Below are 24014 nucleotides of genomic sequence, written 5' to 3'. Positions count from 1 at the left end.
AGAAACAGCCAAACCCTCATAACAAGTGGGACACATTTGACTTTCTCTTCCTTTTCTGATTAGACATGGTGTTCATGGCAATCTATAACTGGCTAAACACTTTTCTCCTTCCTCACCCCAGAATGACTGGGATGATGTAATAGTTTAAGTTTCCACAAAACATGCTTCAAAATGTAAAATAAGCAGAGAAAAATTTCTGACAATCTGTAATGTCACAGAGCTTATACAGTCTAGTATTCTTCCCAAAAACAAGGTACTTTTTGTCATTAAGCCCTGTCCAGTTCCATGCAGTGTAATGCAATCCACATCATTCCTAACACAACTCTGGAGCTGTGGGGAGAACAGCTCTAAGGGACACCAGGGAACAACTTCTCCCACCCTCTGTGTGACTCAGAGTGTGCTTATCATGGGACCAGGCTCACAAGAAAGTGGTGTACACCATGTGATATGGCACATAACTGTCCCAAGCAGTTCCAGCCAAAACAATAGCTCTACACGGCTTGTGCTAATGAGAATTGACACCAGAACAGAACAAATGGGCCTCAGGGAGAAAACACTGTACCCTGGCTTGGCTTGGTTCTGCACTCTCACAAGTGCAGGCTGGTAACACCTGTGTGTTCTTGCCATGCTTGGGCAGACTGGTCCAAGTGAGGGGTAAAAATCTCAATGGGCCAGTGCAAATTCCAAACAGAAGCAATGGTTCACCCACCAGTGATACTCAAAACACCTCTCCCTAATAATTTAAACATCACATTACAAAAAAATGGGCTAAACCAAAGGGATCTTCTGTGCTATCCAAGTGCTCTTGTGCACTGTAGTAAGTCACAGGGCCTTGTTCTAACCCTAAGCAGTACCTGAGTCCTAGCCAAAAATTCATATTCTCACCAAAACTGGACTGATGGTATCGTTTATTCTCTTGCTCAAATAAGCATTTCATCAAGTACTTGTGAAACTCATCCCACATATATTCTCTCACCCAAGGGGTACATCTCCTGACATCAGCAAATACCCTGTATTGTAACAGCCTGGCCTTTAATATGATGATGAACTTCACAGTACAAGTAACCAAAACTGAAAATCAGTGTTCAAAACTGGGAGGGTGGGTCTATGTGAAGCTCCTGATCTGAATACCCTTTTATTCCTTTCCATTTGTACTGGCATTTTTAGACACTGTCAGTGCCAAGGAAATAAAGAGATATTGACTTGATAAGAGGCCATGACTTAAACACCGTGGTCATTGTAGTTCTGCCTAGAATGATTCCCAAACTTCTTTGAACTCACACTTGCTATAATTACATCCATTCCAGAAAAATAAAAGTTCAACTTTTGTGTTTTTAGAAAGGGAAGGATTAGGAGCAGTTTAAGGGCATGTTTACAGTCACCAAATGAATAGTGTTTACTTTAAAAGGGAGCCAAAACATTAAGTATAAAGTTCACTGCTGACCACTTAAATTTTAGTGTTCAGGTCACGACATAAATTATATTTCAGTATACAACTGGCAATGTTTGTGTCTAGTATATGACAGATATGCCTGAGAGTTAACCACATTAGCTATCAGTTGAAGATAAGTTGATGCTTCCACGTGTGGAAGAAAAAATTACCTTAATCATAAAACTTACACAAGACCAGGAAGACACAAAAATTAAGAAATTACCTGCACAGACTAAGTTAGGGTATTTAATTATTTTAATGGGTTACCACCTACTAGAATCTTGGATTTACAGATGAATTTTTCAGACCTGCTTCAGCCTAAAGTGGAACAAGTGAGGTGCAAATATGAACTAAGTCAACACAGAAGTAAATCTATATATACTTAATTACAACACCCTCTGGACAAGGCTCTGCACAAATCAAAGAATTTCCTTGACTCCGAGACCTCCCAGAAAAATCTACTGAGACTATGGCAGGTAGTGAAGTTGTTGTGTATGGTAGTGGGCACCCTGTATTGATATTTCTGGGCAAGTGCTGCTGCTTTCTAACCTCCTGAACACTTCTGAAACTGCTAATAGTAAGTGCCAGACTAAACAAAAGATTGTGCTGATCCATTCATCAGGAGCTGAACAGAACAGTGAATACTGGCTTTCTCTGTCTTCCAGAGCCTGCTCCTGCTTCAGGACTGGGCTCCACTTAGGGTGACACTTCCAAGTAATTTAATAGAAATTTCCACAGATTTTCAGTCTTGTTACAGATGGTACTTTTGATTTATTTCCACCACATAAATCACTGCCTGCTACTATGGTTCCAGCATAAGCTGGTGACTTCTAGCCTTAGGGATCGGTCTTTGAATCCTTGCATGTTCTTTGGTTCAATTTAGTTTGGTTACTTTATCCCAGTTGCTCTCTGAAACATAATGTCTATATGTCTGTTAGATACTGCTACCCTCAGTAGGAAATTTGCCATGACTTTCAGGACGATGAGATCAGTAAACAATATGGCACATTCAGCAAAAGTTTAGACATGCACTTAAACTGAAAAGCTGGTCTGCCATTGAGAGCTGTGAATACTGATTAGAAAGGGAGCTTTTTTTCTGAGTTTGGTGCATATCACTGACTTGCAGTTTTAAGGGAATCACTATTCTGGGCTGGTCTGCAGCATCCATGCTGATCTCCACACAGAGCCACGAAATACACATCCTGTTCTCAGGAGCACCTATTTCAGGATGCCAAACATTGCCATAAAAGCACACAGAGAAAAAACAAGGAAGAAATAATTAAATATAGAGGTACACTGACCTTGAGGAAGCTGCATGATTCCAGTGCTTATACCTGAGATAATGTCTCCCAATAAGTATTCCTTCACTGGGTAACGAGGAAGCCATTTTAAAATTGGTAAGAAACTGTAAAGATGAGACTTGGCTTTCTTAGAAGAACAACTGGAAATACAAAGAAAGTTAGACACTAGCAGGGGACAAACAGGTTGCAAAAATTCTTTCATCATTATACAAGAAAACAGCTCCTTTACAGGTAGGCTCAGACTCCTGATGACAATACTTTCTGGACATGCTTAAGCACAAACAACTATGCCTCCAGTTAATTTAGCCCTTAATCACATGATAGTGCTGTTCACAAACCTTAGGGGACTGGAGAAGAGAACAAAAGTCTTGTGAGCCTGGAGGTCAGTGGGAAGTAAAACTGTTACTGTGCACAACACCTTCAGCTGAGATCATTCCTAGTAACAATCCCCTGAGCATAACTTGCTTTCTGATAGTGGTTTTCATTCATCAGAGTACTTTGCAGTGCTTTTTCCCATTTACTAATTCCATGCTTTATACTTTTTTGATTATAACATTATATATTACTGTGCTTTAAAAACACCAAATCTATTAATTTAACCAGTACTTATTACTATCACTGCTAGTACTGATAGATCCACTTTCAGGCTATTTGAGAGCATAACCCTTCTTCACCTGAAGGCACTGAAGCCAGCAGCACTAACTCTTGTGGCTCTTAGCAGAGCTATGAACCTTTTGAAACCCTGACTCATAACAAATGAATAGAGCCAGGAAACACAGATCTCTATCCAGTACTGCCTTACATCATACCTTGATTGTACTGTGGTAAGTTTAACCTTAGTTAAAAATGTAACACAGGGATTATACAAATGCTTTTCTGTGTAGGGGAATTACAAGAGAATTGCAGAGATTTGTTAGTTTTTCTGAATTGCACAGTGAATAAGCTTGTTGCTACAAGTGAGAGAGTCATCCACACTTCTCCATGGTTAAGTAGACTGTATCACAAGAAGGAGGATTTTGATCCACTTTTCTTAAATTCAGGACAGATTAAGTTTTCTGAGGTAGAATTAAGTGTCTTTACCATTGAAGTCATTCCATAAAACAAAGCAAATCTCCAAATGTCAATCATGGGAACAGGAATATGTTATAGAAAAGCAATTCTGTTGTCCTGCAGAGCAAGGTTTGAGAAAGAAATGGGAAAAGCTCTGCAAATGAAGCATGGATAAACATAAAGCTAATGAGAACTTAACTAGAACTTAAATTCCCTGGTACCACAGACCAAGAGAAGCACAGTTAAAAAAATTTCATGTCTATCTAGCTGATTCCAAGGCAGTTAATTAAAAGCTAGACAATGCCTTTAGTAAGTTCTTATTAGACTAATAATTTAGATTACACAGCTATCACACATCTCCCTTCTTCTGTGAAAGGATCACATGAAGCACAAATTTGGCCATAAGTATTTCCACATAAAAAGGAAAGATATTTTTCTGGGTCTTATGAATTCATGTCACGTGATTTGACTAATACTTCACATTCCTATGCTGCACATTTTCCTTTTGCACTTTGATGAAGGCAATTCAACTAATTTATCCAATATTTTCTACTATAGTTATAAGTTAACATTAAAAGCACATACACAGTTTCTTCCCAGTCTTGCTGAATAGTCAGAGTAGAATTAGTGGTTTTATCTCTTAGGTTTCTTTGAAGAGATTACCAGCTAAATGCATGAATCAATTAAGAATTATAATATTTCTAACCAGTAAAACAAAGACAAAAAAAACCCTACCGACAAGAATGTGCAATCTTCTGCCCTAAAGTCTGAGGGGTTCTCTGTCGCCTGTGCAGCTGTCCTTGCAGGAGCTCCTGGTTATATATTGGTCTCTGCACACAGTATCTCTGGGTTTGCTCAAGACATGCTTCTTGTTCTTGAGTATGTTCCATAGTTGATCTCACAGAGCAGCAGTGAAGGAGGAACAGTTCCACAGTTTCCACCGAAAAACCTGGTTGCAGACAAAATAAGTTTGGTTTCCTTTTAAACCTCAGATTTGGCATTTCCTTTCAAATAATGTATTTTGACAAGCTAGAGACAAGAACTGTGATTGCAGTCTAATTAAATAGTCTCTAACAGCAGTAAGAAAGTAAATCACACTCAGTCTTTAGTATATGCAAGCTATTAATTTCTGCTTCTCTTGTGTAATGAAAGCTTTTGCATTAATTACTTTGTAGATAAGAGCTGAAACGAACTTAGAAGGTTGTATTCATGCTTATCAGGATTTTCCCTCAGCTTTTAAAGAATATGGCACTGTAGGAGGGAGATTCCTTTAGTGCTGAGTTACTCCCTGCTTACTCACAAACTGGCATGTCCATTTTCAAAAGATAGAACTCTGATTTTGACACTGACAAACCCACTTCTTTTTTCCAGACTGTCAGTTGCTTCCTGCATCCATCCACCTGCTTTCCTCTCTGTTTCAGAAGCTTCTTTTTCCAAACAACATCTCAAGGATAAACAATTCACTACTTTAAAACAGTTATTATTTCAGTGGATATGCCACTTACTGCTATTCTCAATCTGCACTGACTAAAACAGGAATCGGGAGATGTGCCCAGTTTTAAAACCAGCCAGAATGTTTGTAAAGTTTTATTTGTCTGTCTGATTCAGTGCCACAAACATCTTAACATGTTTAAAAGACATCCTGCTAATTCCATTGCCCTATGTTTGCTGCTTTCAGAAATACCAGGCAAGAAACACAGCTCCCAATTCTGAGCAAAGTGACAGGACTGCTATGCTGTTAGGCAGAGATGCTGGCTAGTGCCACATTTGATGACAGAACGTGAGTGCAGTGGGAAACAGACCCATCATTGTGAACAAGGCCTTGGGCTCAAGTCCAGCAAGTCACTTAAGCATGTGTTTGCCTTCAACCAAGGGTGCTAACCCAGGGGTGTTCCCGTTTTTAGCTGTACATCAATACTTTTCTGGGAAAGGGTTACCACGCAGAAATTAAACAAATTGCTACTTAAACACTCAGACAAAGCTTACCATGATTGGACCAACATTCTGATTCAGCAAATACAGTCAGACCATCAGGAAAATACCAATATTGCTATCTATGCCTTCACTCTGACGAAAGTACTGGAATTTTCCACTCAGGTCTTGGTAGTCTCTACAACAGGGAGGTTGTAATCTATGATCCTCAGAAGTCCATTCAAGCCTCAACCATTCTGGGATCCATAATGGTCCCTTATGTCATTATTCACATAGAATCTATCTTTTCCAGTAATTAATTGATGTGTTCTGGCAACATTTGCCTTATCTACAAATTAAGAAGCAATTTTAATCAGTCCTAAACAGAAAATCCACTCAAATTAGAACAGAAACTGCAGCTGCACGCAAAAGACACAAACCAAATCAGTTCAATGACTTGGTTTTGGCCAAACTTCTCCAATAAAATGAGAATGCAATATCAAATCTATTTCATCCAAGGTTTTAAAACCATGCACCCTGCCTTTTTTCTGCCACACAGGACAGAACACAAGACAGTGCCCACTAACCTCAAAAAATTCAGGTCCTGAATTTCTACCTTTTAGTTTGTTCAGCTTCAAGTAAATTGGTTAATATATGGAAGAGTCACATGAGCTTGCAATGTAAATCTAGACCTGGACAGGTCTGGAGATCTCCAGTTCTGTACACATGCTCCAGCTCTTCCAGGTACTATGAGCATATAGAGAACAGCACAAGTTCCATCCTGCCTCTGTTTTTCATGGTAAAATAAATGATACAAATGGAGTATTTGCCTAACTGAACAAGGCCCAACTCTAAATCAGTTACCAGATCATGGCAAGTGTTAGTTTGGAATACTACCAGAGGTCACAACCCAAGTTTACCATCATTCAGTCTGAAGGTTTTCAAACTGTAGATTGAAACTTTCTGATTCTGTTAGAATAAGGAAGTTACAGTGAACTGAATCATAAGAACCAGCTAAAACAAAAGTAACTTGAGGGAGGATACAATAGGATCTTGTCTTCCCTTGACAGTGGATACAAGAACATGGAAAACAAATCCCATGTTATTAAAAGAGATCCTAAATCTACCTAAAACTACTGCTGAATATATCACATTCCATTTTTTCCATGTCACCAACTTCATCTTAACAGCCCTGCATAAGCATGTTCCCCGATGGCAACCTAAAATACTAAGATGTAGATAATGCAGTAACAATTAAAGTCTTTAGTATCATCCCTCTCTTTTGCAAATGTACACAGAGACCAAGATCGAGATGCTTGTCTTTACAAGAGATGACACACATTGTCCACAGAGTAGCAAAATAGTAACATTCCACGGCTGGTTCAACTGTCTCTCCAAGAGTTTGCCATCTGACAAACTGCCAACACAGCCATCCAAGGCTCTGAAACTGAGTCTTGCCCTTCACTCCCAGAATGCACGAAGAAGAACAAAGGCAAGGTACAGCCATTTTCATGAAAAGAAAGCTTACTGCTATGATTTATGAAAACTCCAGAGGAAGAGAAAGGTAATGGTGGATAGTGGAATACTGCTCTCCAACAACCTTTGAACTTCATGGCAAGAATAAAGTTAAAAAGCTGTAAGAAACACTGTCATTAATCTTATCAGCCAGATAAGAGTTGAGTTGAAGTAGTTAAAACCTGTATGCAAAAGACTTAAGACTTGGCAAATCTTTATCTGACTGATAAAGGCCGGTCTTACGTCTTTACTGCTATTATCAAATTGTAGGTGTTAAAGAAAAAAAAAAAAGTGAATTTATAACACTATCATTAATAAATTAGCACTTTCTCTTCCCAATCTTAGCTGACAAAGGAGGTCTGTCAAGCCATCTGCACTAATTCTCGTAGAGGACAATAATTTTTGATCCAAATCACATAAACCATAAAATTTATAGGGATAGAGATTTGACTGCTGTTCCTTAGATTCCAAATACAACTATGTGGAGAAAAAAAGCAAGAAGCTTGGAGACATTAAGAATGGTGCAGCTTGTGACTCTTGCAGCTTTAATAGGCACTTTTCCTCCTTACATGTGTATATAACCTGAATGTGTCTAAACTACCTAAGGAAATGGGGGAATCAACAGCAAATCCATTGTTTTGCCTGTTTTAAAAGAGTAAAATCCCTTTCTTTTGGAAGCTGAGCACAAATTGCTATAAGTAGCAAAAAAGCATAGGTGGACAGTACTAGTACTGTGTTACAGTGTTCCTCTGCTTGAGAATTTCAAGTTTGATCAGGAACTAAAAAGACTACAAAATATTTTGTGTCTTCAAGCTTACAATTACAGGTGACTGCCATCAGCCAACGAGCTGGTGGAAGTACTGCCACCCTATGTAAAATATGTTCTCCCAAATGCACGTTGAAAAGCACAGCTACCGTAAGGTCTGTTCCTACTGTCTGAAGAGGCGAGACAAAACCAGGTGATTTCAGGAACCACATAATGGCTCATTTTTTTCCTTCCTCTCTGGTCTCATTCCCCAGTGACCTACGCCCTTCCACTTTTACCCTGAGTGACATGTACAAAGTTGCTTTTAATATAAGTACAAAGGTGTAAAATGACTGGGTGGAGTCATAACGAATTTGTTCTCCTGGTTTTATTGGACTGTTATCGTCATTCTCATTCCTCCTCCACTACTCCCATTAACTCCACTAACAACTAGATTTTTTAAACCTGAAGCCTTTATGTAAAACTTCATAAATTTAGAAGAAACTTGTGAAACAAAAAAAAAAATAATTTCCTTGTGCAGGTCCTAATCTAAGAAATGCACTCCAGGAGTCAACTTCTGGGAAAAATATAAATCAAGACCTTAAATTTCTATATAGCTTTTAGACAAGCAAAATTTCCACTTTATTTATTAGAAAGGTGAGATGATTAGATGAACTGTTTGGTTATGTGATAAAAGCTTTTCCACACACCTATAGTATCACTCAGCACCACAGCAGGATGGAAAACCTGGATAATACCCTGGTGAGCTACTGCCTGGGCCACCACATGAGCCATCAGCCTATCAAAAGCTCATTGCCACCAGTCCACAGTAGTATGCAAGGGTCACGTATGGGACTCTGGAAGTCTCTGCCAGCTCTGGGTGTGAAAAGCATCTGCCCATCTCTAAGAGTAAGAGCACTCAGGGGCAGCAAAAGGGGTCTTAGGAAGCCCTAGCCAGTCACACACATGCACAAGGGATGGTCTGGTCTGTACCAACAGTGGGGCTATGGCCTTGAGGGCTCATATTTCCAGCTCAGCTGGGGAGATTGGGATGAAGGAGCTACCAGGCAGACTGTGTGAGCCTGTGTGCTGGAGGGATCCACCTTGCAGGTGGGCGATGATCTCCACATATGTACATACACCCTCAGTACCAGAGCTCCCTCCTGCTTAGAGAGCAGAGGGGATGAAGCTGTCGGTGCTGCCTCTGATACACGCGACTTGCTGGGTACAAATGTAAGCACGTTGTGTATGTGTGCTTATGGGAAACACAGCTTCAGCCTCCGTACTGGGTTGGATCTGGGGATATGGAGCAGCAGCAGCAGCCCCACCTTCCTCTGGCTCTTTAATTCAGTATGATAGATTTTCCTCTAAGCAACCTATCTTAGCCACTGAAAAGAACATAATAATAACACTGAGCATAAAGATCCTTCTCTCAAAACGGTTAAAAAATTAGGCATATACATATATATAAAAAAAAAGTATGTAACTGGTAAAAGGAAATTTATATTTCATGTTCCTTGCCAAAAAATACTTAAGTCCCCAAAGGTTTGCTCCATGGACTAATGAATTCATTAGTGTCTTAACAGTATCTCTTACCAACCAGCAATCTTATGTTTATTTTCATCAACAGAATATTTTAGGAACCTGTTATGATAATTGATCTGTTTAATCTATTCCACGTAAGATAAACACCTGGAGCACTTTGAGCAGCAGAACATTGGTGTCCTTCCCTCTGAGATATAGATAAGAGATGGCTTCTGTTTCTAGTGTAAACACATTGATGACCATGAGATCCCATGGCAATATGATCATTCTTATTCCCATTTTTTGCAACTTCAGTGACCTTGGATCCTAATCTGCCATCCTCTTTCCCTTTGCCAAAAGTAGTAGCTAGTGATAATGGAATCAGTAAGTCAATCAGAACGGTACCATGGCTGATGACTCCTTTGCTGTGCTTAAGTCAACTGATAAGGACATACACCACCTCAGAGACAGGTAATCATTAGCCAGCTTCATTTTCCAGAGAAAATCTACTGTCAAAAACTTTCCTGGAGCAGTTTTCATCATTAAGCTCCAGTTGATCAGAGGAGATAACATAAATCAAGATCACGCATACACGCCAAACTAAGCCAGAATAACTTCTTTACTTCTTGTGATCTCAGTGCACCAATGACCTCCAGCAGCTGGTTCATTTTTTCAGGCAAAGTGGAACATGCAGACAGCAAACAAGTGTCTGTGCAGAAAGAAATTACTTCATTCTACACTTTATTTATACTACAGTGTATTCTACACTGATACACTTCCCTCTGCAGAGAAGCCACCAAAAGAATTCTCTCTGTGCCTGCTTCATCAACTCTTTACACACATCACTACCCTCTCAAGTGCTGCAACAAGTTAAAATTAAACAACAAAAATAATTTCAGTCATCGTGTTTACAGTGCAAACCTCTCAAGTCACAGAGGAAACTGAAGGATACTAAAACAGTGTGGTCAGAAGAAGAAATGACTGGGGTGTAGAGAGGGAAGAAGTTTTAGAATGTAATTAAAATTTATATTCCAGTTTCACTCCTGAAAACACGGCATAAAGTAACTACATTACTTAAATAACACGAAGTTTTGAAAAGTCTTCAAGGATCTTCTACAAAGCTCCCTTTCTAGCACCTTCTGAAAGGATCTGTTCCTCTGCAAAACAGTCTACAGCCACTGCCATGCTTGAATAAATTCCTGAAGAACTGATGCTAGTGAAAGGTAATACAGCATAAGGCAGCCACTCCTTGGGAAAGTAGTAGTGCTAACTATTTCTCAAAGCTGCAACTCTCTTCCTGATAGTTCTGAGAACTTCCCTATTATCCATGTTAGGATCTGCAAACATTTCTTGGAAGCTACTTTATAAAACACATTTTCTGTTTTTTTTTCATTCTGCACTAGGTATCAAATAAAATTCTACATGAGCAGTGAGGAGAGCATGACTTATGACAGATTCTGTCCCCATTTAAGCAACTCTTGCTTGGCTAAGATGTTATCAAAACAATAGCATTCTCCTGTCTCCTGTGTACTTGAGTGTTGCTTCATGATTTGAAGGTCAGTGCCAGACAGTGGGAATAACCTTCCTCAACTTTTTGAGGAATTAACTTCCTCAGTTTTGATGCCACATTTACATCTAAAGGCCATGAGTGCACAGGAAACACAGGCCAACACTGCTTTTGCTTGAAATATTTTAAAATACACTGTAAGCCAAGGATGTGTAGAGAAGTTTCTCAAATAAGTATTTCACAGCAAACCCATGCTTTATTTGCAGCTCACCTTATGGCTTCATATTTCTTTGATGGCTGATGAAATTTTAATGTGAGACAGCCCCATGTCTGTTCTTAACTGCACAAACAAAAAGACCAACCCTCACAGAGCTGAAAACTTCTCCAAATAACCCTTCAAGAGTGGTTGGCAGAACAACCTTGCCTGAATGGATTCTTGCAACAGCTGCACTAGAACAGGGTGTCTTGATGAAGAAACTGGAAGAGCAAGAAGGGTATCTGGGCTGAGGATCATCAAATGACACGAAGAAAGGTTCATTGAGTAATTTTCTGATGATTTCTTCTTGCAAGAACCTTTTTTTCTTTCTCAGGAACACATACGCAAAAGAAGCAAACGTCACCAGAAAGCAGGGAAAAAATAAAATCAGACACACTACAACTGTAGTTAGGCTCAGGTCATCTGTTCAGCTATATGGCTATAAATGAAGTACCAAAAAAAGATCATATATATTGATTTTAAACATGACACTAGCAAAGAAATAAAACTGGAATCATATGATACAGAACTGAAAACAAGTAAACAACAAGTACAATGCAAAATTCCAAAAAGAAAAATGCAATGAACCAGAGATAGTAGATAAAGAAACAGTAAACCTGAAAGAAATTGTGAGGGCTTAGAAAACAATGTTATGTCAAAGCTGTGAAGCTGGGGCAGGATCCTGGTAAAGCAGGATATGCAGGATTAGGTGCTGACCATGCTGAAGTGGTAAATGAACTCAGTAAAGTTTTCTCTGGGAAAGGACTTGAACTATGTTATGCTATAAAGTTAAGGTAGCAGCAGCAAAACTTCTGTATTTAGAGAAGACATTACAGGTGCCCATATCTGTGAAAGATCTGTAGTTTTGCTCCTGATGTGACTTTCATCTTCATCACACATCTGACTTGTGTGAGCTTAGCAAACCTCTGTGAGAACAGGAACGGGCAGCTTCCTGTGGGCACCTCTGAGTAGCAATCCAAGTTTTCTCCTGCATAGGGTATGGATTTTTAAATTCTATTCCATGAAAACTAGGTAGAAATTTTGTAAACCTTAATCAGTTCAATCCTTAATTGAGCTTAATTGATCTGTCCTTACTAGACTGAACTTCAACAAAGATGTTTCAAACTACAGACACACTGCAATCTTTGATTTGGATTGGAAAATTCTGTCTGTGTCTTAGAATCACGGAATGGTGGAAAAGACCTTCAAAACCACCTCATTCCAACCCCCTGCCATGGGTAGGGATACCTTCCACTCGACCAGGTTGCTCAAAGCCCCACCCAACATGGGATGAAAGGTTTTCTGAGGAGTTCTCAAATCTCAGCCCTGCCTCAGAACCTAATTTCCATAAAATAAATTAAAAGGAGGAATTTGATCTTTGCTCTAGCCCAGTCTATGAGTCAGAATCTCAGATTTTCAGTTAACAGATTAAAATCTATTAATTAGCTAACCCACACCTTCCCCAATAACCACAAGAATACAAGAACACAAACAGAATTGGAGGTACAAAATTGTATGCAACAATAAAAGCAGAGCAGTAAAACTTGATCCTCTGTCTGGGCAAGACCAGTAAGTTTTCAGTGAAGGCTGGAGAAAAAAAGATTCTTCCCAGGCAGTAAAAATACAGATTGTCAAAAACCTCCCAGGAAGGCAATCACACTCTTGTTTGTCATATGGAAGGCTTTCCCAGCTTGCTACTGCACAAATAAAATAAATAGTTAATGCAACATTTTGAGAAGAGTAGTCCAAGTTCCTGCATAGACCAGTGGTTCATATATGTACTCTTATAATCATAAATAAAAATCTAAATCCTATCAATGCAACTGACCTGCAAAACTCATCCAACTGTCTACACAAATTTACAGCCATATCTTCAAACCACGGAAATACCTGACATTGTCAGTTTGTGCATAGCTTTCACATTGCCTGGGCACACGGTAAATAACAACAAGACCTGCACTCTGCTGCTGCTTATACGTCTGAAGAGCCAAAAGTTACAGATAAGTGGTCATAAAATAACAGCAATGGCAAGTCTTGTAGCCATATACAGAAATATGACCAAGAAGGACTATCAAGAAACACTGTCTAGCAGGACAACATACTGCTGCCTAACAGATGTAGGGAAAGAAACATCTGAATAACGATGGTGTTTAACTCATTAAAGTTAACTGGGAAATCAATAGGCTAAACAGAGCTTGAGAGTTTTAGATTCAGCATGGTTTTCTTGTATTAAAGTTACAGGTTACGAAACAATCAGATAGAAAAAAAAACAGAAAAGAAAGCTTTAGAAAACCAGATCTTACAGAAAAAGTACAGCAGCAATAAAATAGAAAAAAAATAGCAGCCAGCAGTTCATTGGCCAGAGACCAAGAGAGGCAGAGAAGCTCAAAGGACTCTGCTTTTCTGAGCAACTCAGTGGCTGCACAGAAGTCTTGGTTACATTTACAGAGGCTATAGCTGCAATTCAAATTAATAGTAGCTCAAGATAATACTGGTCTGTCTATACTATAACAGTCAAAGCAGATAAACATATGCTCAGTTCTTCTTTCTCAAATTATTAGCAAAGAGCAACAGTGTGACAGCCATGTGCAAAATCTGTGCCTGTTTTCCATGATTTTAGCCTCACACTAAATAAGAACATGCGGTTTTTAAATATTTAAGTTCTAAAACCACTGAATTTCTGGGGACAGGCTACTATACCCATGAAAAGCTGTGTGCTAAAGATATTATTTGAACCACAGAATTGGACTAAAAAATCCAAACAAAAGGCAAGATGCAATGGCTGCTCAGTGCTCCAAGTTGTAAGATCTGATGGCTGAATCCAATAGAGCATTTTAGTAAGTATTCAGCTTAGAAAACAGGGCTCTGTTTGTGCCAGAGGCTAAAAACATCATTTCTTAGGCCTTTCACCTAGATCCTGCTCAATCATCTGTACTTTTTAAAATTATATCAGCCTTTAAGCAAACTGTTACCCTGCACACAGAGTTTGTATAGTATGAGCAAAAAAAGCACATCAGCTCTGAACACACTACTTAGAGGAAATAAAGTTTAGAACTCAAGCATGGATGCAGCAGCAGGCCTGTATCTTACTGGACTTAGAATTTTTCTTTACTGAAATCTGATTCTGAATACAACTTAATATCGCCCCAACTCCCGACATAAACATATCTTTAAATGCAATGAAGCTTTTAGAATGGGACTGACGAGTTAAATACCCTCAAGCCTATACAAGGGAGTAAATGCTATTGCAAATTAATATGCTTTATCAGCTGCCAACAGCAGCTCTGCATGTGTCGAACTCCATTCTCTTCCTATACCTTTCCCACACTACATTTCAGAGATGTTTCACAATATCGTGAAAGACTATTAACAAAACACTTCAGTTTGGAAATACTGCTAAATGCAGAACTGAAACATCTATTGTGTCTTAGGAAGGCTTAGGACTGTCAGAAACCACGTGTTTCAAAGTGTGATTACTGTCCATTGAGGAAGGCAAGTAAGAGGTGATTCCCACAAAGTTAATTCAGTGCAAGCCACCCGTGCGTGCTTGCTTCTGAAACAGCAAATTACCTTCGCTTTTCTATTTCTACAGCAGCAGTAAAGCAGCATCCTACTTAGGAAAATTCTGTAATGTAAATCAAGACACCTGTTAACCTAAAATACCTGTTACTGCACATTTAGTAAGAGATATTTTTAAAGTTTGTTTGCAGATTTTAGTCTTCCTTCGGAAAAACTCCAGCCAAAATATTCCAGTGCCCAGACCCTTGGTGTCAGTCATCGACATAGAAAGCAATGCTGTGCAACTGTATTACTGTGATAGATATGAAGAATCATGAACGCATATTCTGCTGATTCATCAGCAGAAATAATGGCAGCAATCTAATGTGTTTTCTTTTCCTTACTACTGGACTATCCCTAAATGCCTGCTGCAACAGCCACTTGGGTCCTCTGAAATTTCGAAGCATCCCAAAACCAGCTTTCAACAATATTTCAATGTTCAGACAATTATAAGTTTTGCAATAACTGAATGGGCACGAGCACAGCAAATTTAAGCCTACTTACTTTTTTGGCTGGCTTTTCCTAGTTGCTTTCACTGATCCCTTGTAAGGAGTTCAAAATATTCCCACAGCTCGTGAAGCTGAAAAAACACTGACATAGGGAAAGGCAAAATCTTCTTTGCCTGAAAAATGGAAGGGCATGAAGGGATTGGGGGGGAATAGTTTAACCGAGGTTTTGGAAAGGTTTTGAAAGTCTTTGTGTTGAAGCTAGTAATGAAGTGCTGAGCAGCTAGTTTTAATCGTTATGAGACTTCTTGGGAGAAGCACTCCGACCTAAACTGACAGCCCGCAGCTTGCAGTCGGAGGGGTGCAGTCACAACACGAGGAAATGACTGATCCCTCACCCTCCCTCTGGTTTCCCCTTGGGTGCTGAGCGTGTTTTACAGCACCGAGCAGCGCGGGCGCCGCCGCTGCCCGGCAGTCCCGGGGTGTGCGGGAGTCGCGGACCGGCGCTACCGCCGCACCGGCGCTGTCCCGGCACGGCTCTGCCCCGGACCGGCGCTACCCCCGGACCGGCGCTACCCCCGGGACCGGCGCTACCCCCGGGACCGGCGCTACCCCCGGGACTGGCGCTACCCCCGGGACCGGCGCTAGCTCCGACCGGCGCTACCCCCGGGACCGGCGCGGGGCGAAGGAAGCGGGGGCCGCACGGGGCCAGACCCGCAAGCTACCCCCGGGCTGGGGTGACCGAGCGGGAGCCACAGGCACCGGGACAGCCCGACCCCACCGACGCTCCTCGCGGCGAGACTCGCTCCCTTCAGGGGAGATCCGCTCAAGGGGAGAGAACCGCCCCCGGCACTGACTCTGCGCTCACCCCAGCCCGGCCAGCCGCGCTCCGCTCACCTCCCTCCGCCTTGCTCCAGCCCAGCGGCCACAACCACCGGTCGCTCCGAGGTGAGGAGCCCAGGGGCGAGGACGGGCGGCCGCCAGCCCCCGCCCCCTCCTGCTCCCTCCCGCCTCGCGGCCGCGGGCACACCTGGGACTCGTAGTCCCCCCCGCTGCCTCCGCTGAGCGCGTCCCCGCCGCGGCCTACGAGTCCCAGGATGCCGCGGGGCCGTGCGCGCCCCCGGCGGTGCGGCCTGCGCGGGCCCTGCCCCGCCCCACTCGCGGTGCCACCCAGGCCACCCCGGTCGCAGCGAATCACAGAGGGGTGGAATCGTGGAGTGAGCCGGGCTAGAATAGTCCTTGCACATCGCCAGGACCAACTATAGACCCAGCCCTGCCCCTGTAACCCCGAAACCGCATCACCTAGCGCCACATCCTGACACCTCTTGAACACCTCCAGGGCTGATAATTCCACCTCCCTGGGCAACCGATTCCAGTGTCTGACCACCCGAACAGTTCAAGTTTTTTTCAAATATCTGTCTGGGTATAGTTTTTCATTTCTTTAGGGGCGCAAAAGATACATAGGTAAAAATTTCATTGTGAATATGCAAGAATTAGAAGTGAAAAGCCTTCAAAAGCCTTCACAGATCTCATCTTTCAGTCCTTGGTCTATAATGTTTTCCATCATAATGATAGCTCTCTCGCCCAAGACAAAAATGTTTTTCCACCTCCCAGGCTTTGGTTTGCACACAGAATTTGTAGAAGATTTTTTTTCACCACTTAGAAACTCTTATGCACTAAGAACATGAAAAAAATTGTGAAACTGCTGTCTACATGACAGTATTATTTGAAAACTTTAAAATGATTCCTTGACATGGTAGCCCTTGCTAAAATTTAAGAGTACCTTAAATAAAATGTAAATGAATTCAAGGTGAAATAGAGCAATTTAAATTTCAGCATTTTCAAACTGAGAAATTCCAAGGTCAAAACATTTCTAAAGTTGCTTTTAAATATGAAGTTTGTTTCCTAAGAACAGGCTGTAACAGAAAGGCATTTTGTTGAAAAAGTCAGTGATAGATAATGCCACATACATCAGACTTTGTGTGGACTGATGTTGGATGCCATTGTTATAGAGAGCTGGGTAAGGGAGATACTTTGGGTAAGGCATGTTTGTTGATTCAGTTGTTTATCCAAAAAGCTAATTCTTTCCTGAACTTGGAAATCTTTAGCCTGTGTTAGAAAGCAGGTGTAATTCACTTATATAAGAGTGTGGCATGATAGTGAAATTCTGACATGCTTTTACCAGTAAAACATACATTGCAGTAACATACCACAGGAAGACCTGTTTATACACCCTGCAGAAAGAAAAAGAAGAGAAAACCTCAAACAAACACAGATTAGCATATTTCTTGCTAGAAAAGTCCACCCAGGTATAAAGCATTTTGAATGTTCCAGCAATGCTGAGGATTATGTTACACTAATAGTGTCAGTGGTTGCATTTAAATACAAGCTGGTTTTAATTTATTGTGTGCATTCTAGCATGACACACTCGAAGGTGAATAATTATTTTTATTGCTTCTTTCCAGCATTGTCTAAAATGGTAAAAGATGACGTAGTTCTTCAGCTCTGGGAGAAGGACAGGGATTAATATAGTGCTAAACTCAGTAGCAGCAAGATGAAAAGAGGATTTTTGGTCAAAAAAAAGAACAGGGAGAGAAAGTTAATACAGCATAAATAATATAGACAATTGAGGAGAGTAAAAACACTGCTGTGGAGGATAATTGTGGAATGTTAGTTAAGGGTGCACACACGCCACTGGAGCTGTGTGATGACAGAGGGCTCACTGTGAGCTTTGGGGGCTCAGCTGGCTCTCAGGGGGTGGAGCAGTGGGAACCACTAAAGCTTAAGAAATAGGTTTCGTTCTACAAACTTAGCATTTATCATCCTCCAGTATGATATCCTCAGTATGATATCATCCTCCAGTAAGAATCCAGTATGGTATTCTTCCATTCCTGGAACAACATTTTTACTTGGCCTCATCTTGCTGTGTGCCAGTTAAAACTCTCCCCATCAGCCTCTGCAGTAATTAGCCACACAGGGACTAAGCCTTTAGGCTTAATGCCAGCTCAGTCCCTTTAGCTGAACCATGATTAACATGGGGAAAAAAAAGCAACAGCCAGAAAACATCAACAGAGAAGAACACTGAAAAATTAATTCATGTCACCTGTACAATGCTTGAACACTCATACATCATGGTCTTTTCTTCCAGCAACAGATCCACCACCTCTGGATAGTGGGTGCTCTGTCTGCTCCTTCACTTGCAGAAGCACTGCAAGTGGTTTCATGGCCTCAGCTGCTCTGGGTTGCTAACAGACCTAAACAGCTCTTTAGAGCCATCCTTAACATAAGCAAGCCCTTTTACTGACCCTGTTTTATTCTGAGGCTCCCTTGTCAGCTCAGGATGAAGGTAGCTCCCCTCTGCAGCTGCCTTGTTGCTGTTCCTCTAGTGTTGATTCACTAGTTAGACCTCACTACAGAGCTGGTCTAAGTGGAGCTTATCTAGGGCTTCACACTTGCTTCCTGCTTTGATAATAACCAGCCCCGTTGACTACTAGTGGATGAATGATGAGGTGATGCTGTGGCAGTATTTCCACCCAGTAACATTTGCCCTGAAGGGTTAGCAAGTAAATAAAACATAGAACCATGTTTATGGATGTTGTCATGTCTCTTTCCAAATGTTTTCCTTTCTAGACTAAACAACTCTCTCTACTTGGAAGCTCATGGGTTCAAGGATCTTGTTTCTGCTGCAGTACTTTGCAATCTCTCTGACTTGTTTACATCTATATTTAAGTGAAGGGCTCAACAGCCAACAACTGCTGTCTACCAGCATTGGCAGCCGTATTTGTATTTACTGTGTTTTATCATAAACCCTTGATGCAATGCAAAATGGCATTTTTAAAAACTGCTTTATGCTGTTGATTCTACTTCTATAGTTTTGTTGTCTAGTTTGGTATTTACCCACCTTGTGGGGTGGTACCTTGCTCTTTGACAGTGTCATGTCCTTGAGTGTATTTGTTGTGTTATTTAATTACTACTCTTCTCTGTATATTGTCAGGATGGTGCAAAGCTGGGTTTGGTCCTTCAAAATATTGGTGCTCTGCATATTTCCTCCCATTAAGAAAATGTTATCATCTTTGGATGAAGCAAGCTTGAGAGAAAAACATTTAGGCAAAATTATGAGAACTTCAGGTTTTGTTTATTTCAGGAACTCCAGCAGGTCAGTTTCATTTTTCTGTACTTTTGTTCCCTTTCTCTTATGTTCTCCTTATTCTACTGGAACACAGCTTAGTGAGCTGATAGAATAAATGAGGAAGACTATAAGGCATACTAAAAGTACTAGAAGTCGGTTTTCATAGTCATGTCTGTGAAAGTTTTACACCAGTAGATAAGCTTATTAGTACATTTTATAGCATTTTTATTGCCATCGATTGCCACCCTTGCTATTTTAACAACTGTTTAATGTCAGATGACTCATTGCTTTCAGCCATATGAGAGGAAAAAAAACCAACCCCACATTTACTGAGTATACCATATGTGTATGCTATGTAGGTTATTGTAGGACTGGAAGAAGTCTAAGGAAGAACTTCCTGGAGTCTGGAAAGGGCAGATGATAATATCACTTGGGAATCTTCCAGTGAGGAAGAGAAAAGCCAGTGCAGAGTTTGTGGTGATTTTGGGTAAAATGCTTTGTGGTATTCCTCCGTGGTTGTGATTGCATACATTAGTCAAAGGAAATAAATACAACTGTAAAAAGCAGCTACTCTGGTAATGCTGATCTCTTGCCTGAAAGTCAGGCAAAGTGCCTCATTTGATCTAAAGTCTTTAAAATAAATTAATTCCCTGGAAGCACATTAGCTGCATATGCATTTTAGATTGAACTATCACCCTTCTATTGACATATTAGAGCAAATAAAATTATCTTAAAAAATAGGAATGTTGAGATCTTGTGGTTCAGTTTGTTCAATGGGCAAAACTCTTATTACAATATTTTAAAATGGCTTGCCCAAACATTAAGTTGTTATATTCTTTAATATCGTCGTGTTTTATCTTCCTGCTATTTCTCTGAATAGAACCATTATCTTTTTTCATGGATTGAAAGTACACAAAGTACACTGGTTCTCTAGAGCAGTACAGTGAGTTTGCAGGAGGCTGGGCTGTTGCAGCAAGTTTCCAGATCATCCAAAGGTCTGTCACAAAATTTTGACCAAGCCAAGGTTTTGACTAATTGGTCATTGAATGACCTCTTTTTTATTCTTTTTTTTTTTTTTTTCTGCACTGCTCAGGTACCTGTGATCAAGAACCTCCTAAAAATTAAACACATTGTTCAGCTGAACAAGGATCTGTGACAAACACTATTCTGGTTCAGACAGGTATAGTGCCAGAAGAATATGTACAAGATATAAGAGCACAGCAGGTATGTATGGCACTTCTCTCTGATGAGGAGAAGCTCTGATAACTGAAATTCTTTAACCTGAAGAAAAGGAAGCCCAGGCAGGACATTATTGCTCTCTACAACTACCTGAAAGAAGGCTGTGGGCAGCAGTCTCTTCTCCCAAGTATCAAAGTATAGGACAAGAGGAAATGGCTTCAAGTTGCAACTAGGTGAGGTTTATATTGGATATAATAAAAAATTTCTTCACTGAAAGGGTTGTCAGGCATGGCACAGGCTGCCCAGAGAAGTGGCTGAGTCACCATCCCTGGAGGTATTAAAAGGGTGTGTAGATATTAGGGACATGGTTTTGTAGTAGGCTTGGTAGCTCTGGGTTAACAGCTGGACTTGATGTTAAAAGTCTTTTCCAACCTTAATGGTTCTGATTCTAAGAAATGCCAGCTTAGTCTGTTTGGAACAAGGCTCCTTATGTACCACACTCTCGTTCTCAGAGCTTGGAAACAGTGCTTTACATTTTTTGGTTTTCAAATAAAGCTAGAGTGCATATTGGTCTGTGGTCCTGTTTCATTCATTGTGCCAGGACCTGTTCCAAGGACCGTGTTACTCCCATAGGTGGCACAGGGAGATCTCTTGGTTTATGTTACTTGCAAAGTGCTGTTAAGTGTGATGTGCTAAATATTAAAAATCACATTAATGTTTGCTTTAGAATCTAGGTATTTAGTGGAAGAATTTATGATTTCATGTAAAGCCCACGTGGCTTGAAAAGTCTAACATCAGAATTATTTGTTGACATTATCTTTATTGAAGCATGGATCTTTAACTTGGTTCACCATAAAGTGAAGCATTTTATTTATGATAATAGACAGTTTAGGGCTATAGGGGCATTATAACGTTGCTGGTGTAGATACAACTTTGTCAGAAGATACAAACATGACCCGCAATAGAAACAAACACCGAAGAGAACACAATGAAACGTTCACTGTTTACAAATCACTTCATTACTACAGACACCAAATGGCAGTTACTGTAAGTAAATCAGTTCCAGAGAACTGACTACATTTAGACAGGGAACTGGGAATTTCTGTTTGGGGCTTAATCCACAAATCCTTAGTAGAAAAAAGCTTAATGTCAAGCATTCTTTTTTTATCCACAAAACAATGCTAACCAACAGACATATCAAAGAATAAGACCGAAGGATATCAACGCCTTTACAACTACTTTTGCAATTATCTTCTGGATTAGGTACTTTGATGATTTTTTAATACATTTTGTAAGAAGGTAAATAGCCCAAAAAATCAGCAGCAAAAATATTACAACAACAAAACAAGTAAATACAGTGCCAATGTGTCATGTTGTAGAAGAGAATACAAAGAGGACAAACAATGATAACTTAATCATATAAAATGACACAGAGCTGAAATACAGTGCACTTAAATAACTATGTGACAAAAAATGTTAAATTCTGTACTTAGTATGTAGGTTTTTATAAACAAAAAATCTGAAAAGTCTTTGTGCTTAAACTTTTGTCCTGTTAATCAGAATTAGTTGCTTACTTCCAATACTGCCACTGTAACTGATAGTACAACAGATCACAATTTTCACAGACACATCAACATTAAAACATTTACCTATGAGAAAATAAGTCACTTCTCATTAGTTCACAGTGCGAAAAAGTGGTGTACACTCTGTCTTGAAAAAGGCTTTCAGTTATTCATCAAGCCAGTTGCAGAAAAGTCCTGATACCAGATGCAGTGCTAGATTTAATGAATGGAAAGCAACACATCACATGTTGGGAGAAAAAAAAATAAATTTCTCATTTCTTCATGGATATCGTCTAAGTGACCTTCGTCTTCTGTTGTAGAAATGCCTGAGCCCATGTTGCCGTGAAAAATTCATCATGTAATTTTGTTTGCGAGTGCTGTTGAAATCAAAGGGTGAAAGAAAAGAAGAGTGTCAGTTTCTTTAATATGTACTATTACTTTTTTTGTAGCAGGGAGCTAGTGGGACTGATTCTTCTTTGTCCTTGCATGACTTTTCAAGTCTGTGCCAACTGGTGTGAAGCACACCCTTTGTTTAACTGCAAAGGTGCAAGGCCATTGAGAATCTGTCCCACTTGGCTTCCATTTACAGTAAGGTATCTTAGGGAAAGGTTAGGAGCTTTCAGCTAATGAAAACTGGTGCTACCTAGGGCCAGATTCACTAAAACTGTAGGTGTGCTTCATAGCATTTCTCTACAGGGGTTTTATATTCCAGTTATCCTTCTGTTTTTGATCATTAACTGCTTTATCTTGAGAACAGAAGAAAAGCTTTACTCTGCTTCATTATCTTCTACTTTTACCATATAGGAAGTGAAGTACAACACTTTTATTCAGTTAATGTTCCCTCCCCTATGCACCCTCCTCCAAAATGAAAGGAAGGTCTGAGAAATAAGCATCATCATGTTTGGCAGGATACCAAGCAAGAGAGCCCACCTGCAGCCAGGTTTAAGAAGGCACACTTGTTTGGAAAACCTACCTGAATGACAAGGCCCATCCCACCTAATGTGGGTTTCTACTTCTCCCACTGAGGGAAGAAGGAACCATGAGAGGGCAGATCTGTGAAGTGATGACCTGCAGTCAACAAATCTCCCGTTTGTGGGTTCAAAGAATGTTTTCACTAGTGAATTTTGTCTGTGAGTAAGAAGTGAATACTCATAATGTAGTAAGTTATACTTTCCTCTCTAGTGCATAAGCTTATTTTTAGTGAATATGGCCCTTAGGAAAAAGGAGTAATTGTATGCTTTGCAAAATACCTGTGATTCTCCACAAGCAAAACCAGGTTTTGCTGTAGTATGCTAATTTAACCTAAAACAATCTGTCTAACAAAATTATGTCCTTTTCACAAGCTAGTCTTAAACACAACTGACTAAACTGATTAATAGTTGTCATGTCAAAATCTAAATTATAAACCTCTAAGCAAATCCAAGTAATTTCCTGACTAGTTTTCCAAGGCTCTGCGATTTTTTGTTTTTTTTTTCCCCACAGGAATGTACATACAAGAATGAAATACAGACCAGCTCCCAGTGACTATGAGAGAAAACAGATGTACACTCAAAACAACTTTTAGCACTGTCACACGAAGGTAGAGCTCTAGAGCATCTGGCAATTGAGAGACTTATTCAAGTGAAAAGGAGAGGTCTGTCCTGATCTGTAAGTTTTGTGTGAGAGATTGATAGTGGTGAGTTTATGTAACGTTAATGCCACTTGGTAGCTCGAGTGCAAAGCAGCACTGAACATCAGTCTTCATTCTGGTCCTGAAGTCATCAGGGTGGAAGGCCACCCTCGCTCCAATGCCAGGTGTCTCACTGATGAAGGCAGGAGGGAAATTAGGACCCCAAACCTGCTCCTGACAGTGGCTGTAATTGGTCATGAAGCTTGAAGAAGTTCTTAATTTTTCCTTCC

General features: G+C 40.3%; 2 protein-coding genes across 4 annotated transcripts in view; both read right to left on the bottom strand.

Moving 5' to 3' along the window:
- The window catches only part of SLC26A5 (solute carrier family 26 member 5), a 33131-nt gene extending 16897 nt beyond the window's left edge, over positions 1-16234 (bottom strand). Inside the window, exons 1-4 of one of the 2 annotated variants that reach the window (XM_088165847.1) lie at positions 16143-16234; positions 15304-15421; positions 4519-4732; positions 2734-2873 (exon numbers count right to left, since the gene is read on the bottom strand). In XM_088165847.1, coding sequence (XP_088021973.1) covers positions 2734-2873; positions 4519-4673 — 295 coding nt within the window. In that variant the 5' untranslated portion in view covers positions 4674-4732; positions 15304-15421; positions 16143-16234. The remainder of the gene's footprint in view (positions 1-2733; positions 2874-4518; positions 4733-15303; positions 15422-16142) is intronic. The other variant, XM_014869037.2, reaches the window with a different exon arrangement.
- A 5119-nt stretch (positions 16235-21353) lies between these two features.
- RELN (reelin) overlaps positions 21354-24014 on the bottom strand; it is a 274669-nt gene continuing 272008 nt past the window's right edge. For both annotated transcript variants that reach the window (XM_088165846.1, XM_014869033.2), the window contains one exon: positions 21354-22492. Coding sequence is in view for 1 of the 2 variants with exons in the window: in XM_014869033.2 (XP_014724519.2) it covers positions 22396-22492 (97 nt within the window). In the remaining variant the exon portion in view is untranslated. The remainder of the gene's footprint in view (positions 22493-24014) is intronic.

The sequence above is a fragment of the Sturnus vulgaris genome, chromosome 5, assembly GCF_052056855.1.
Source record: "Sturnus vulgaris isolate bStuVul1 chromosome 5, bStuVul1.hap1, whole genome shotgun sequence".
Lineage (NCBI taxonomy): Eukaryota > Metazoa > Chordata > Aves > Passeriformes > Sturnidae > Sturnus > Sturnus vulgaris.
The sequence above is the reverse complement of the archived record's forward strand: the minus strand, read 5'-3'. Positions and strand labels throughout refer to the sequence as shown.